Raw genomic sequence first — 16,157 nt, 5'->3', positions numbered from 1 at the left:
CCAAATGCATGCTGTCCCAGGGTTGTCTACCCAGAGGTGAGGCAGAGTGGTTGCCAATAAGGTGCATCCCCTCCCTCTCCGCCCACGTCTTGGTGGAGTAAGATGACTGTAGCTTCCCGTCTCTTAGCTCTCTTGTCTCCTTCCTTGTCTCTGCCTTTCTCTTCTCTGCTTCCCCAAGGTAGCTCTGCCTCCCCTTAGAAGCTGAAGCTTGTGGGTTTCTCTCTGCGGGGTGACGTGTGACAGGATTTGCGTGGAGAGTCGACTCCTGCGGTCATACGCCGCCTTTGTGTTCTCCATCGTGGTTCTCAAGACTCGAGTCAAGTGTGGGGCTGATTTCACACGACTGAGGGACAAGCCGTCACCGCGGTACCGCAGTGACCGTCGAGCTTCTGTGCTGAAAGGGGTGATCAGCTTATTCCTTCAAGCTTGTTAGCCATAACCGGACGGTCGTGTTGCCGCGGGTGTCCCTCCTTTGGCAGCTTTTTGTGCTGAACTGGTGGATGTCTGCCCACCGTCAGGGTTGACGCGGGACGTAAGCGGGTACGCGAGTTTTCAAAGGTGCGTGTGAGAATGGTGGGGCGGGTTGCCCCCGAAAGGGGCTTGTGAGATTGAGCGAAAGGAGGCAGTTGCAGGCAGTTTTGCAAAGGAGAACTTTATTTTGTTGGAATAAATAAAAAGAATAAATAGGTGAATAAATAGCGTTTTGTATAAATAGTTGAATAAATAGATAAATAGGAAGAGGGTTGGAGGTGCGTTTGGGGCTAAGTGCGCGTGTTGCCTGTGAGGTTGTGGATGTGCTGGAACCAGTTACGAGCTTGCAGGAGGACGAGGTCCCAGGCGCAGGCGCTGTAGTCGTTGTCACTGAGGAAGTTTTGGAGGCAGCTGAAGTGTTTGTCGATGGTGAGGTGAAGGTTGCGAGGCCATCGTGTCCGGGAGCGCGTGTTGCTGATGGCCAGGCACTGCTGGAGGCGCTGGGTGTAGCGCAGGATCTGGCTGAGGAGGCTTTGGCGTTGGCTGTCGATCCAGTGGGCTGGAGTGCTGGGGCCGCTGAGGATTTTGAAGAGGTGCAGGAGGATGTCGTGGGTGGTTTTGTCGGCTTGCCGGGTGTTGCTGGTGTCCGGGATGGTGTCGTTGAAGGAGCAAGGCGGTGCACTGTGCTGTGGGCACAGCTGGGGTGGGCTGGGATTCATGTCCCGGAGGAGCTGGAGGCTGTCGAGAGAGAAGGTGGCGTCCTGGGGGCGAAGGTGGCTGCAGGCAGAGGCGGTGGTGGCGAGAGCTTTCAGAAGGAGCGTGAGGAGCAGGATGCCGTACCCTCGTGGGTGCTGTGAGCTTGCAGGCACAGCCATGGTGGGACTGGCGTTGTGCTGTGCAGGAGGCTGGTGGGGCTCGGTGGTGGTGCGGGTGGTGGCAGCGGTCTGTGTGCTGCTGTGGTGCCGGCTTTATGTGGCATGGCATCTTTCCTTTCCTCGCTTTCCTGTTGCCGAGAGGTTTTGCCCGTGGCTTTCACTTTTGGCTATTGGTTTTTGTGGTCTGCGAGCAAGTGGCTTGGCTGCATGTGGGGCAGTTGGTGGAGATGCTTGTCCGGCGGTGTGTTGTGGGGTGGCTGGCAGCAAGGGTTGGAAGGGGGATGTGAAAGTGATGGGGGCGGAATGTCCTGGGCCAGCTGTTGTGCAGATACCTTTTTTTTTTTTTTTTTCATCCTTTCCCTTAGGCGCGCAGCGAGAGCTGTGGTGTATCCTTCAGTGAAATCCCTCTTCCTGTTCAACTCTACTTTTCTTACGTAATGCCGTAATGGGCCTTGGTCTTTCGACTTGAATGAGAAGTGTGTTGCCCGTGGTTTGCTTTCCGTGCATCGTTTCTGTTTGTTTTTCACAAAGCACTGACAAGCGGTGCGCGATGGAAGAACCTTGGGTAGTTTCCGGCAGCGTGAGGAACTTTGGGCTGGCTGCTGTTGCAGTCGGTGGAGGCAGCGCCGCCCGTGTCGGAAGCAGTTGAGAATATGTAGGAAAGGCTTGTGGTTGAGTAAGAAAGAGAAAGGGAAAGTATCCTCCCGAGCAGAGCCTGTGGCTGTGGTGCTCGTCAGGCATTGCGTCGCCTTCCTCCACGGTCTTTTCCTTTCTTCCCGTGGTGTCTGGTGAGAAGAAGGAAACGCAGCAGCAGGAGGGTAGTTGTAAACCATGGATCTTGCATTGCAAAGGCCGAAGGTTTGTCGCTGTCCAGGAGGAGTGCGCAAACGTGATGGAGCTGAGCCCTGCGCTGTAGCTATTAAGCACCTTTTGAGGATGAGGAGACTCGAGGAGATGGCAGAATGAGAGGGTGGTTTGGGTTGGGGGTCCCTCAACTACCGTGCACTTCCAACGCCCACTTTCCGTGGGCCGGGCTGCCTTCCACTGGAGCGGGTTGCCCAGAGCCCCATCCGGCATGCTGTGAGAGGCTTCCAGTGTCGGGGCGTTCTCGGTTTCTCTGGGTGACCTTATCCTGCGCTCCTGCGCCCCTTGGAGGACAAAGTCTCTTGCTAACGTCTAATGCGAGCCTCCCGCCTTTTAGTTGAAAGGCATTGGCCCTTGTCCTGCCATGGCAGTCCGTGTTTACTTTTCCCACTCCGGGTGTCCCGTAGGCCCCCTTTGAATCAAAGAATGGCTTGCTTTGGAAGGGGCCTCGGAGGTCACCTTGTTGCCACTCACTGCTGCGGGTGCGGTTGCCGACCGCAGAACTCAAGCTGTAGAGCAGGCTTCCCAGTGCTGCATCCAGCCTGGCCTCGAACCCCTCCGGGAATGGGGGATCCAGAATCTTCCCTGGGCATGGCGTGGTGGTGCCTGACCTCCGTCCGTCTCCCCGTGGGGTCTGACCATGATCTCTTTCATTTGAAGCCGTGTTCTATCACTATCTACCCGTGTGCAAAGTTGATTTCCCTCCTGTGTATGACAGACATCCCTTTAAGTGCTGGCAGGCTGCTACGTGGTCTCCCTGGTGCTTGGTCTTGTCCAGATGGAAGAGGCAGAGCTCCCTCAGCTTGTCTTTGTAGGAGAAGTGCTCGAGCCCTCTGGTCGTCCTTGTGGCCCTGCTCTTGTTGCCCTCTCAGCAAAGTCTGCCCGTCTTTCCTGGGCTGGGGGCCCTGGACCTGGACGCATTACTCCAGACGGGGTGTTGCGAGGGCAGAGGAGAGTGGTGGTGGTGGGGGACAGTCACCTCCGTCACCCTGCTGGCCGCTCCTGTCGATGCAGGCCAGTATGCGGTTGGCCTTGCGGGCCGCAGGTGCTCGCTGCTAGCCCGTGTGAAGTTTTTCATCTACCAGAGCCCGTAAGACCTTCTGGGCAGGGCTGCCCTCAAGGTGTTGATCTGTCATGCTGTGTAGGGATCTGGCGTTGTCCCCGCCCAAGCGCGACACCTTGCACTTGACTTTGTTGAACCTCATTGGGTATTCATGGGCCCAGGTGGGTTTGCATTTGCCGAGGTCCATTTGGATGGGCTCCGTTCCTTCTGCCGTATCAGCTGCACGGCTCAGCTTGGGGCGTGAAGTCTGCAAACTTGCTGAGGGTGCAGTGGATTCCGTCACCTGTGTTGCCGATGAAGATATTGAAGAGCAGTGGCCCCGGGACGGACCCTGCGGGACGCCGCTCGTGTCCGGCCTCCGCCTGGGCGTAGAGCCATTGACAGCAGCCCCCAGGCCGCGACCATGGAGCCCATTCCTCATCCAGCAAATAGCTCACCCTTTGAGCCCACGTCTGTCCAGTTTAGTGATACGGGTGCGGGGCAAGCCTTGCAGAAGTCGGCATAATAGACGACATGGGTTGCCTTCCCCTTGTGCAGCGATGCGGTCATTCCATCGTAGGAGGCCACCCGGTTAGTCAGGCACGATGTGCCCTTGGTGTAGCCGTGCGGGCTGTCTGGGGTCTCCTGCTCGTCCCTCTGTTCCTGGCAGATCTGCTCTGTGATCTTCCTAGGCGCAGAGGTGAGGCTCACTGGCCTGTGGTTCCTGATGTGTTTCTTCCTCCGTTTCTTAAAACGGGGAGGGATGTTTCCTTCTTTGCAGTCACCGGGGACTTTGCCTGACAGCTGTGACTTTTCTGACAGGGCGCAGAGCGGCTTTGCAGCCACGCGAGGAGCGGAAGAGCGCGCGAGTTGAACTCCCACCCTCCCCAAGACTGCTTCCGTTGATGTCGTGTGGTAGGGGGGTGTATATCCCTTTGGGCCAGTTTGAGTCAGCTGTCCTAGTTCTGCTCCCTCCCAGCTCCTCGGGCCTTTTGCTGGCAATGGCCTCGGCCCTGTGTAGCACCGCTTGGCAGCACAAGTAAGCGTCGGTGTGTTACCAGCACTGTTTTTCTCCTAGAACCAAAGCAGCGCATCGTGGCAGGCGCTCTGAAGGAAGGATTTTGTCCCAGCTGAAACTAAGACGTAGCGCTATCCAAATGCATGCTGTCCCAGGGTTGTCTACCCAGAGGTGAGGCAGAGTGGTTGCCAATAAGGTGCATCCCCTCCCTCTCCGCCCACGTCTTGGTGGAGTAAGATGACTGTAGCTTCCCGTCTCTTAGCTCTCTTGTCTCCTTCCTTGTCTCTGCCTTTCTCTTCTCTGCTTCCCCAAGGTAGCTCTGCCTCCCCTTAGAAGCTGAAGCTTGTGGGTTTCTCTCTGCGGGGTGACGTGTGACAGGATTTGCGTGGAGAGTCGACTCCTGCGGTCATACGCCGCCTTTGTGTTCTCCATCGTGGTTCTCAAGACTCGAGTCAAGTGTGGGGCTGATTTCACACGACTGAGGGACAAGCCGTCACCGCGGTACCGCAGTGACCGTCGAGCTTCTGTGCTGAAAGGGGTGATCAGCTTATTCCTTCAAGCTTGTTAGCCATAACCGGACGGTCGTGTTGCCGCGGGTGTCCCTCCTTTGGCAGCTTTTTGTGCTGAACTGGTGGATGTCTGCCCACCGTCAGGGTTGACGCGGGACGTAAGCGGGTACGCGAGTTTTCAAAGGTGCGTGTGAGAATGGTGGGGCGGGTTGCCCCCGAAAGGGGCTTGTGAGATTGAGCGAAAGGAGGCAGTTGCAGGCAGTTTTGCAAAGGAGAACTTTATTTTGTTGGAATAAATAAAAAGAATAAATAGGTGAATAAATAGCGTTTTGTATAAATAGTTGAATAAATAGATAAATAGGAAGAGGGTTGGAGGTGCGTTTGGGGCTAAGTGCGCGTGTTGCCTGTGAGGTTGTGGATGTGCTGGAACCAGTTACGAGCTTGCAGGAGGACGAGGTCCCAGGCGCAGGCGCTGTAGTCGTTGTCACTGAGGAAGTTTTGGAGGCAGCTGAAGTGTTTGTCGATGGTGAGGTGAAGGTTGCGAGGCCATCGTGTCCGGGAGCGCGTGTTGCTGATGGCCAGGCACTGCTGGAGGCGCTGGGTGTAGCGCAGGATCTGGCTGAGGAGGCTTTGGCGTTGGCTGTCGATCCAGTGGGCTGGAGTGCTGGGGCCGCTGAGGATTTTGAAGAGGTGCAGGAGGATGTCGTGGGTGGTTTTGTCGGCTTGCCGGGTGTTGCTGGTGTCCGGGATGGTGTCGTTGAAGGAGCAAGGCGGTGCACTGTGCTGTGGGCACAGCTGGGGTGGGCTGGGATTCATGTCCCGGAGGAGCTGGAGGCTGTCGAGAGAGAAGGTGGCGTCCTGGGGGCGAAGGTGGCTGCAGGCAGAGGCGGTGGTGGCGAGAGCTTTCAGAAGGAGCGTGAGGAGCAGGATGCCGTACCCTCGTGGGTGCTGTGAGCTTGCAGGCACAGCCATGGTGGGACTGGCGTTGTGCTGTGCAGGAGGCTGGTGGGGCTCGGTGGTGGTGCGGGTGGTGGCAGCGGTCTGTGTGCTGCTGTGGTGCCGGCTTTATGTGGCATGGCATCTTTCCTTTCCTCGCTTTCCTGTTGCCGAGAGGTTTTGCCCGTGGCTTTCACTTTTGGCTATTGGTTTTTGTGGTCTGCGAGCAAGTGGCTTGGCTGCATGTGGGGCAGTTGGTGGAGATGCTTGTCCGGCGGTGTGTTGTGGGGTGGCTGGCAGCAAGGGTTGGAAGGGGGATGTGAAAGTGATGGGGGCGGAATGTCCTGGGCCAGCTGTTGTGCAGATACTTTTTTTTTTTTTCATCCTTTCCCTTAGGCGCGCAGCGAGAGCTGTGGTGTATCCTTCAGTGAAATCCCTCTTCCTGTTCAACTCTACTTTTCTTACGTAATGCCGTAATGCCGTAATGGGCCTTGGTCTTTCGACTTGAATGAGAAGTGTGTTGCCCGTGGTTTGCTTTCCGTGCATCGTTTCTGTTTGTTTTTCACAAAGCACTGACAAGCGGTGCGCGATGGAAGAACCTTGGGTAGTTTCCGGCAGCGTGAGGAACTTTGGGCTGGCTGCTGTTGCAGTCGGTGGAGGCAGCGCCGCCCGTGTCGGAAGCAGTTGAGAATATGTAGGAAAGGCTTGTGGTTGAGGAAGAAAGAGAAAGGGAAAGTATCCTCCCGAGCAGAGCCTGTGGCTGTGGTGCTCGTCAGGCATTGCGTCGCCTTCCTCCACGGTCTTTTCCTTTCTTCCCGTGGTGTCTGGTGAGAAGAAGGAAACGCAGCAGCAGGAGGGTAGTTGTAAACCATGGATCTTGCATTGCAAAGGCCGAAGGTTTGTCGCTGTCCAGGAGGAGTGCGCAAATGTGATGGAGCTGAGCCCTGCGCTGTAGCTATTAAGCACCTTTTGAGGATGAGGAGACTCGAGGAGATGGCAGAATGAGAGGGTGGTTTGGGTTGGGGGTCCCTCAACTACCGTGCACTTCCAACGCCCACTTTCCGTGGGCCGGGCTGCCTTCCACTGGAGCGGGTTGCCCAGAGCCCCATCCGGCATGCTGTGAGAGGCTTCCAGTGTCGGGGCGTTCTCGGTTTCTCTGGGTGACCTTATCCTGCGCTCCTGCGCCCCTTGGAGGACAAAGTCTCTTGCTAACGTCTAATGCGAGCCTCCCGCCTTTTAGTTGAAAGGCATTGGCCCTTGTCCTGCCATGGCAGTCCGTGTTTACTTTTCCCACTCCGGGTGTCCCGTAGGCCCCCTTTGAATCAAAGAATGGCTTGCTTTGGAAGGGGCCTCGGAGGTCACCTTGTTGCCACTCACTGCTGCGGGTGCGGTTGCCGACCGCAGAACTCAAGCTGTAGAGCAGGCTTCCCAGTGCTGCATCCAGCCTGGCCTCGAACCCCTCCGGGAATGGGGGATCCAGAATCTTCCCTGGGCATGGCGTGGTGGTGCCTGACCTCCGTCCGTCTCCCCGTGGGGTCTGACCATGATCTCTTTCATTTGAAGCCGTGTTCTATCACTATCTACCCGTGTGCGAAGTTGATTTCCCTCCTGTGTATGACAGACATCCCTTTAAGTGCTGGCAGGCTGCTACGTGGTCTCCCTGGTGCTTGGTCTTGTCCAGATGGAAGAGGCAGAGCTCCCTCAGCTTGTCTTTGTAGGAGAAGTGCTCGAGCCCTCTGGTCGTCCTTGTGGCCCTGCTCTTGTTGCCCTCTCAGCAAAGTCTGCCCGTCTTTCCTGGGCTGGGGGCCCTGGACCTGGACGCATTACTCCAGACGGGGTGTTGCGAGGGCAGAGGAGAGTGGTGGTGGTGGGGGACAGTCACCTCCGTCACCCTGCTGGCCGCTCCTGTCGATGCAGGCCAGTATGCGGTTGGCCTTGCGGGCCGCAGGTGCTCGCTGCTAGCCCGTGTGAAGTTTTTCATCTACCAGAGCCCGTAAGACCTTCTGGGCAGGGCTGCCCTCAAGGTGTTGATCTGTCATGCTGTGTAGGGATCTGGCGTTGTCCCCGCCCAAGCGCGACACCTTGCACTTGACTTTGTTGAACCTCATTGGGTATTCATGGGCCCAGGTGGGTTTGCATTTGCCGAGGTCCATTTGGATGGGCTCCGTTCCTTCTGCCGTATCAGCTGCACGGCTCAGCTTGGGGCGTGAAGTCTGCAAACTTGCTGAGGGTGCAGTGGATTCCGTCACCTGTGTTGCCGATGAAGATATTGAAGAGCAGTGGCCCCGGGACGGACCCTGCGGGACGCCGCTCGTGTCCGGCCTCCGCCTGGACGTAGAGCCATTGACAGCAGCCCCCAGGCCGCGACCATGGAGCCCATTCCTCATCCAGCAAATAGCTCACCCTTTGAGCCCACGTCTGTCCAGTTTAGTGATACGGGTGCGGGGCAAGCCTTGCAGAAGTCGGCATAATAGACGACATGGGTTGCCTTCCCCTTGTGCAGCGATGCGGTCATTCCATCGTAGGAGGCCACCCGGTTAGTCAGGCACGATGTGCCCTTGGTGTAGCCGTGCGGGCTGTCTGGGGTCTCCTGCTCGTCCCTCTGTTCCTGGCAGATCTGCTCTGTGATCTTCCTAGGCGCAGAGGTGAGGCTCACTGGCCTGTGGTTCCTGATGTGTTTCTTCCTCCGTTTCTTAAAACGGGGAGGGATGTTTCCTTCTTTGCAGTCACCGGGGACTTTGCCTGACAGCTGTGACTTTTCTGACAGGGCGCAGAGCGGCTTTGCAGCCACGCGAGGAGCGGAAGAGCGCGCGAGTTGAACTCCCACCCTCCCCAAGACTGCTTCCGTTGATGTCGTGTGGTAGGGGGGTGTATATCCCTTTGGGCCAGTTTGAGTCAGCTGTCCTAGTTCTGCTCCCTCCCAGCTCCTCGGGCCTTTTGCTGGCAATGGCCTCGGCCCTGTGTAGCACCGCTTGGCAGCACAAGTAAGCGTCGGTGTGTTACCAGCACTGTTTTTCTCCTAGAACCAAAGCAGCGCATCGTGGCAGGCGCTCTGAAGGAAGGATTTTGTCCCAGCTGAAACTAAGACGTAGCGCTATCCAAATGCATGCTGTCCCAGGGTTGTCTACCCAGAGGTGAGGCAGAGTGGTTGCCAATAAGGTGCATCCCCTCCCTCTCCGCCCACGTCTTGGTGGAGTAAGATGACTGTAGCTTCCCGTCTCTTAGCTCTCTTGTCTCCTTCCTTGTCTCTGCCTTTCTCTTCTCTGCTTCCCCAAGGTAGCTCTGCCTCCCCTTAGAAGCTGAAGCTTGTGGGTTTCTCTCTGCGGGGTGACGTGTGACAGGATTTGCGTGGAGAGTCGACTCCTGCGGTCATACGCCGCCTTTGTGTTCTCCATCGTGGTTCTCAAGACTCGAGTCAAGTGTGGGGCTGATTTCACACGACTGAGGCACAAGCCGTCACCGCGGTACCGCAGTGACCGTCGAGCTTCTGTGCTGAAAGGGGTGATCAGCTTATTCCTTCAAGCTTGTTAGCCATAACCGGACGGTCGTGTTGCCGCGGGTGTCCCTCCTTTGGCAGCTTTTTGTGCTGAACTGGTGGATGTCTGCCCACCGTCAGGGTTGACACGGGACATAAGCGGGTACGTGAGTTTTCAAAGGTGCGTGTGAGAATGGTGGGGCGGGTTGCCCCCGAAAGGGGCTTGTGAGATTGAGCGAAAGGAGGCAGTTGCAGGCAGTTTTGCAAAGGAGAACTTTATTTTGTTGGAATAAATAAAAAGAATAAATAGGTGAATAAATAGTTGAATAAATAGATAAATAGGAAGAGGGTTGGAGGTGCGTTTGGGGCTAAGTGCGCGTGTTGCTAGTGAGGTTGTTGATGTGCAGGAACCAGTCATGAGCTTGCAGGAGGACGAGGTCCCAGGCGCAGGCGCTGTAGTCGTTGTCTCTGAGGAAGGTTTGGAGGCAGCTGAAGTGTTTCTTGATGGTGAGGTTAAGGTTGCGAGGCCATCGTGTCCGGGAGCGTGTGTTGCTGATGGCCAGGCACTGCTGGAGGCGCTGGGTGTAGCGCAGGATCTGGCTGAGGAGGCTTTGGCGTTGGCTGTCGATCCAGTGGGCTGGAGTGCTGGGGCCGCTGAGGATTTTGAAGAGGTCCAGGAGGATGTCGTGGGTGGTTTTGTCAGTTTGCCAGGTGTTGCTGGTGTCCGGGATGGTGTCGTTGAAGGAGCACGGCAGTGCACTGTGCTGTTGGCATAGCTGGGGTGGGCTGGGATTCATGTCCCGGAGGAGCTGGAGGCTGTCGAGAGAGAAGGTGGCGTCCTGGGGGCGAAGGTGGCTGCAGGCAGAGGCGGTGGTGGCGAGAGCTTTCAGAAGGAGCGTGAGGAGCAGGATGCCGTACCCTCGTGGGTGCTGTGAGCTTGCAGGCACAGCCATGGTGGGACTGGCGTTGTGCTGTGCAGGAGGCTGGTGGGGCTCGGTGGTGGTGCGGGTGGTGGCAGAGGTCTCTGTGCTGCTGTGGTGCCGGCTTTATGTGGCGTGGCATCTTTCCTTTCCTCGCTTTCCTGTTGCCGAAAGGTTTTGCCCGTGGCTTTCACTTTTGGCTATTGGTTTTTGTGGTCTGCGAGCAAGTGGCTTGGCTGCATGTGGGGCAGTTGGTGGAGATGCTTGTCCGGTGGTGTGTTGTGGGGTGGCTGGCAGCAAGGGTTGGAAGGGGGATGTGAAAGTGATGGGGGCGGAATGTCCTGGGCCAGCTGTTGTGCAGATACTTTTTTTTTTTTTTTTTTCATCCTTTCCCTTAGGCGCGCAGCGAGAGCTGTGGTGTATCCTTCAGTGAAATCCCTCTTCCTGTTCAACTCTACTTTTCTTACGTAATGCCGTAATGGGCCTTGGTCTTTCGACTTGAATGAGAAGTGTGTTGCCCGTGGTTTGCTTTCCGTGCATCGTTTCTGTTTGTTTTTCACAAAGCACTGACAAGCGGTGCGCGATGGAAGAACCTTGGGTAGTTTCCGGCGGCGTGAGGAACTTTGGGCTGGCTGCTGTTGCAGTCGGTGGAGGCAGCGCCGCCCGTGTCGGAAGCAGTTGAGAATATGTAGGAAAGGCTTGTGGTTGAGTAAGAAAGAGAAAGGGAAAGTATCCTCCCGAGCAGAGCCTGTGGCTGTGGTGCTCGTCAGGCATTGCGTCGCCTTCCTCCACGGTCTTTTCCTTTCTTCCCGTGGCGTCTGGTGAGAAGGAGGAAACGCAGCAGCAGGAGGGTAGTTGTAAACCATGGATCTTGCATTGCAAAGGCCGAAGGTTTGTAGCTGTCCAGGAGGAGTGCGCAAACGTGATGGAGCTGAGCCCTGCGCTGTAGCTATTAAGCACCTTTTGAGGATGAGGAGACTCGAGGAGATGGCAGAATGAGAGGGTGGTTTGGGTTGGGGGTCCCTCAACTACCGTGCACTTCCAACGCCCTCTTTCCGTGGGCCGGGCTGCCTTCCACTGGAGTGGGTTGCCCAGAACCCCATCCGGCGTGCTGTGAGAGGCTTCCAGTGTCGGGGCGTTCTCGGTTTCTCTGGGTGACCTTATCCTGCGCTCCTGCGCCCCTTGGAGGACAAAGTCTCTTGCTAACATCTAATGCGAGCCTCCCGCCTTTTAGTTGAAAGGCATTGGCCCTTGTCCTGCCATGGCAGTCCGTGTTTACTTTTCCCACTCCGGGTGTCCCGTAGGCCCCCTTTGAATCAAAGAATGGCTTGCTTTGGAAGGGGCCTCGGAGGTCACCTCGTTGCCACTCACTGCTGCGGGCGCGGTTGCCGACCGCAGAACTCAAGCTGTAGAGCAGGCTTCCCAGTGCTGCATCCAGCCTGGCCTCGAACCCCTCCGGGAATGGGGGATCCAGAATCTTCCCTGGGCATGGCGTGGTGGTGCCTGACCTCCGTCCGTCTCCCCGTGGCGTCTGACCATGATCTCTTTCATTTGAAGCCGTGTTCTATCACTATCTACCCGTGTGCAAAGTTGATTTCCCTCCTGTGTATGACAGACAACCCTTTAAGTGCTGGCAGGCTGCTACGTGGTCTCCCTGGTGCTTGGTCTTGTCCAGACTGAAGAGGCAGAGCTCCCTCAGCTTGTCTTTGTAGGAGAAGTGCTCGAGCCCTCTGGTCGTCCTTGTGGCCCTGCTCTTGTTGCCCTCTCAGCAAAGTCTGCCCGTCTTTCCTGGGCTGGGGGCCCTGGACCTGGACGCATTACTCCAGACGGGGTGTTGCGAGGGCAGAGGAGAGTGGTGGTGGTGGGGGACAGTCACCTCCGTCACCCTGCTGGCCGCTCCTGTTGATGCAGGCCAGTATGCGGTCGGCCTTGCGGGCCGCAGGTGCTCGCTGCTAGCCCGTGTGAAGTTTTTCATCTACCAGAGCCCGTAATCACAGATCACAGAATCACAGAATCTCCTGGGTTGGAAGGGACCTCAAGGATCGTGTAGTTCCAACCGCCCTGCCTAGCAGGGCCACCAAACATACGCCTTTACTAGATCAGGTTGCCCAGAGCCCCGTCCAACCTGGTCTTGAACACCTCCAAGGATGGGGCATCCACAACCTCCCTGGGCAGCCTGTTCCAGGACCTAACCACTCTCCTAGTAAAGAACTTCCCCCTAACATCCAACCTAAATCTTCCCTCTTTTAACATAAAACCATTTCCCCTAGTCCTGCTATTATCAGCCCTTTCGAAGAGTTTGCTCCCCTCCTGGGAGTATGTTCCCTTCAGGTATTGAAAGGCTGCAATGAGGTAAGACCTTCTGGGCAGGGCTGCCCTCAAGGTGTTGATCTGTCATGCTGTGTAGGGATCTGGCGTTGTCCCTGCCCAAGCGCGACACCTTGCACTTGACTTTGTTGAACCTCATTGGGTATTCATGGGCCCAGGTGGGTTTGCATTTGCCGAGGTCCGTTTGGATGGGCTCCGTTCCTTCTGCCGTATCAGCTGCACGGCTCAGCTTGGGGCGTGAAATCTGCAAACTTGCTGAGGGTGCAGTGGATTCCGTCACCTGTGTTGCCGATGAAGATGTTGAAGAGCAGTGGCCCCGGGACGGACCCTGCGGGACGCCGCTCGTGTCCGGCCTCCGCCTGGGCGTAGAGCCATTGACAGCAGCCCCCAGGCCGCGACCATGGAGCCCATTCCTCATCCACCCTTTGAGCCCACGTCTGTCCAGTTTAGTGATACAGGTGCGGGGCAAGCCTTGCAGAAGTCGGCATAATAGACGACATGGGTTGCCTTCCCCTTGTGCAGCGATGCGGTCATTCCATCGTAGGAGGCCACCCGGTTAGTCAGGCACGATGTGCCCTTGGTGTAGCCGTGCGGGCTGTCTGGGGTCTCCTGCTCGTCCCTCTGTTCCTGGCAGATCTGCTCTGTGATCTTCCTAGGCGCAGAGGTGAGGCTCACTGGCCTGTGGTTCCTGATGTGTTTCTTCCTCCGTTTCTTAAAACGGGGAGGGATGTTTCCTTCTTTGCAGTCACCGGGGACTTTGCCTGACAGCTGTGACTTTTCTGACAGGGCGCAGAGCGGCTTTGCAGCCACGCGAGGAGCGGAAGAGCGCGCGAGTTGAACTCCCACCCTCCCCAAGACTGCTTCCGTTGATGTCGTGTGGTAGGGGGGTGTATATCCCTTTGGGCCAGTTTGAGTCAGCTGTCCTAGTTCTGCTCCCTCCCAGCTCCTCGGGCCTTTTGCTGGCAATGGCCTCGGCCCTGTGTAGCACCGCTTGGCAGCACAAGTAAGCGTCGGTGTGTTACCAGCACTGTTTTTCTCCTAGAACCAAAGCAGCGCATCGTGGCAGGCGCTCTGAAGGAAGGATTTTGTCCCAGCTGAAACTAAGACGTAGCGCTATCCAAATGCATGCTGTCCCAGGGTTGTCTACCCAGAGGTGAGGCAGAGTGGTTGCCAATAAGGTGCATCCCCTCCCTCTCCGCCCACGTCTTGGTGGAGTAAGATGACTGTAGCTTCCCGTCTCTTAGCTCTCTTGTCTCCTTCCTTGTCTCTGCCTTTCTCTTCTCTGCTTCCCCAAGGTAGCTCTGCCTCCCCTTAGAAGCTGAAGCTTGTGGGTTTCTCTCTGCGGGGTGACGTGTGACAGGATTTGCGTGGAGAGTCGACTCCTGCGGTCATACGCCGCCTTTGTGTTCTCCATCGTGGTTCTCAAGACTCGAGTCAAGTGTGGGGCTGATTTCACACGACTGAGGCACAAGCCGTCACCGCGGTACCGCAGTGACCGTCGAGCTTCTGTGCTGAAAGGGGTGATCAGCTTATTCCTTCAAGCTTGTTAGCCATAACCGGACGGTCGTGTTGCCGCGGGTGTCCCTCCTTTGGCAGCTTTTTGTGCTGAACTGGTGGATGTCTGCCCACCGTCAGGGTTGACACGGGACATAAGCGGGTACGTGAGTTTTCAAAGGTGCGTGTGAGAATGGTGGGGCGGGTTGCCCCCGAAAGGGGCTTGTGAGATTGAGCGAAAGGAGGCAGTTGCAGGCAGTTTTGCAAAGGAGAACTTTATTTTGTTGGAATAAATAAAAAGAATAAATAGGTGAATAAATAGTTGAATAAATAGATAAATAGGAAGAGGGTTGGAGGTGCGTTTGGGGCTAAGTGCGCGTGTTGCTAGTGAGGTTGTTGATGTGCAGGAACCAGTCACGAGCTTGCAGGAGGACGAGGTCCCAGGCGCAGGCGCTGTAGTCGTTGTCTCTGAGGAAGGTTTGGAGGCAGCTGAAGTGTTTCTTGATGGTGAGGTTAAGGTTGCGAGGCCATCGTGTCCGGGAGCGTGTGTTGCTGATGGCCAGGCACTGCTGGAGGCGCTGGGTGTAGCGCAGGATCTGGCTGAGGAGGCTTTGGCGTTGGCTGTCGATCCAGTGGGCTGGAGTGCTGGGGCCGCTGAGGATTTTGAAGAGGTCCAGGAGGATGTCGTGGGTGGTTTTGTCAGTTTGCCAGGTGTTGCTGGTGTCCGGGATGGTGTCGTTGAAGGAGCACGGCAGTGCACTGTGCTGTTGGCATAGCTGGGGTGGGCTGGGATTCATGTCCCGGAGGAGCTGGAGGCTGTCGAGAGAGAAGGTGGCGTCCTGGGGGCGAAGGTGGCTGCAGGCAGAGGCGGTGGTGGCGAGAGCTTTCAGAAGGAGCGTGAGGAGCAGGATGCCGTACCCTCGTGGGTGCTGTGAGCTTGCAGGCACAGCCATGGTGGGACTGGCGTTGTGCTGTGCAGGAGGCTGGTGGGGCTCGGTGGTGGTGCGGGTGGTGGCAGAGGTCTCTGTGCTGCTGTGGTGCCGGCTTTATGTGGCGTGGCATCTTTCCTTTCCTCGCTTTCCTGTTGCCGAAAGGTTTTGCCCGTGGCTTTCACTTTTGGCTATTGGTTTTTGTGGTCTGCGAGCAAGTGGCTTGGCTGCATGTGGGGCAGTTGGTGGAGATGCTTGTCCGGTGGTGTGTTGTGGGGTGGCTGGCAGCAAGGGTTGGAAGGGGGATGTGAAAGTGATGGGGGCGGAATGTCCTGGGCCAGCTGTTGTGCAGATACTTTTTTTTTTTTTTTTTTCATCCTTTCCCTTAGGCGCGCAGCGAGAGCTGTGGTGTATCCTTCAGTGAAATCCCTCTTCCTGTTCAACTCTACTTTTCTTACGTAATGCCGTAATGGGCCTTGGTCTTTCGACTTGAATGAGAAGTGTGTTGCCCGTGGTTTGCTTTCCGTGCATCGTTTCTGTTTGTTTTTCACAAAGCACTGACAAGCGGTGCGCGATGGAAGAACCTTGGGTAGTTTCCGGCGGCGTGAGGAACTTTGGGCTGGCTGCTGTTGCAGTCGGTGGAGGCAGCGCCGCCCGTGTCGGAAGCAGTTGAGAATATGTAGGAAAGGCTTGTGGTTGAGTAAGAAAGAGAAAGGGAAAGTATCCTCCCGAGCAGAGCCTGTGGCTGTGGTGCTCGTCAGGCATTGCGTCGCCTTCCTCCACGGTCTTTTCCTTTCTTCCCGTGGCGTCTGGTGAGAAGGAGGAAACGCAGCAGCAGGAGGGTAGTTGTAAACCATGGATCTTGCATTGCAAAGGCCGAAGGTTTGTAGCTGTCCAGGAGGAGTGCGCAAACGTGATGGAGCTGAGCCCTGCGCTGTAGCTATTAAGCACCTTTTGAGGATGAGGAGACTCGAGGAGATGGCAGAATGAGAGGGTGGTTTGGGTTGGGGGTCCCTCAACTACCGTGCACTTCCAACGCCCTCTTTCCGTGGGCCGGGCTGCCTTCCACTGGAGTGGGTTGCCCAGAACCCCATCCGGCGTGCTGTGAGAGGCTTCCAGTGTCGGGGCGTTCTCGGTTTCTCTGGGTGACCTTATCCTGCGCTCCTGCGCCCCTTGGAGGACAAAGTCTCTTGCTAACATCTAATGCGAGCCTCCCGCCTTTTAGTTGAAAGGCATTGGCCCTTGTCCTGCCATGGCAGTCCGTGTTTACTTTTCCCACTCCGGGTGTCCCGTAGG

At 56.7% G+C, this 16,157-nt stretch overlaps 5 protein-coding genes across 12 annotated transcripts in view; 1 reads left to right on the top strand and 4 right to left on the bottom strand.

Annotated features, from left to right (window-relative positions):
• The window catches only part of UBAP2 (ubiquitin associated protein 2), a 160,851-nt gene that overhangs the window by 104,653 nt on the left and 40,041 nt on the right, over positions 1-16,157 (top strand). The gene's annotated exons all lie outside the window — the stretch shown is intronic.
• LOC140264254 (interferon type A1/A2-like) lies at positions 762-1,514 on the bottom strand. Its single transcript, XM_072359882.1, has one exon. The coding sequence runs from the start codon at positions 1,344-1,346 to the stop codon at positions 762-764; it is 585 nt and encodes a 194-aa protein (XP_072215983.1). The 5' UTR covers positions 1,347-1,514.
• LOC140264258 (interferon type A1/A2-like) lies at positions 5,167-5,919 on the bottom strand. Its single transcript, XM_072359887.1, has one exon. It carries the CDS (start codon positions 5,749-5,751, stop codon positions 5,167-5,169), a length of 585 nt encoding a protein of 194 aa, XP_072215988.1. The 5' UTR covers positions 5,752-5,919.
• Positions 9,559-10,143, bottom strand: LOC140264334 (interferon type A1/A2-like). Its single transcript, XM_072360038.1, has one exon. The coding sequence runs from the start codon at positions 10,141-10,143 to the stop codon at positions 9,559-9,561; it is 585 nt and encodes a 194-aa protein (XP_072216139.1).
• Positions 14,301-14,885, bottom strand: LOC140264328 (interferon type A1/A2-like). Its single transcript, XM_072360028.1, has one exon. The coding sequence runs from the start codon at positions 14,883-14,885 to the stop codon at positions 14,301-14,303; it is 585 nt and encodes a 194-aa protein (XP_072216129.1).

This window comes from Excalfactoria chinensis, chromosome Z, assembly GCF_039878825.1.
Source record: "Excalfactoria chinensis isolate bCotChi1 chromosome Z, bCotChi1.hap2, whole genome shotgun sequence".
Lineage (NCBI taxonomy): Eukaryota > Metazoa > Chordata > Aves > Galliformes > Phasianidae > Excalfactoria > Excalfactoria chinensis.
This window is presented reverse-complemented; position numbering and strand designations above follow the sequence as displayed.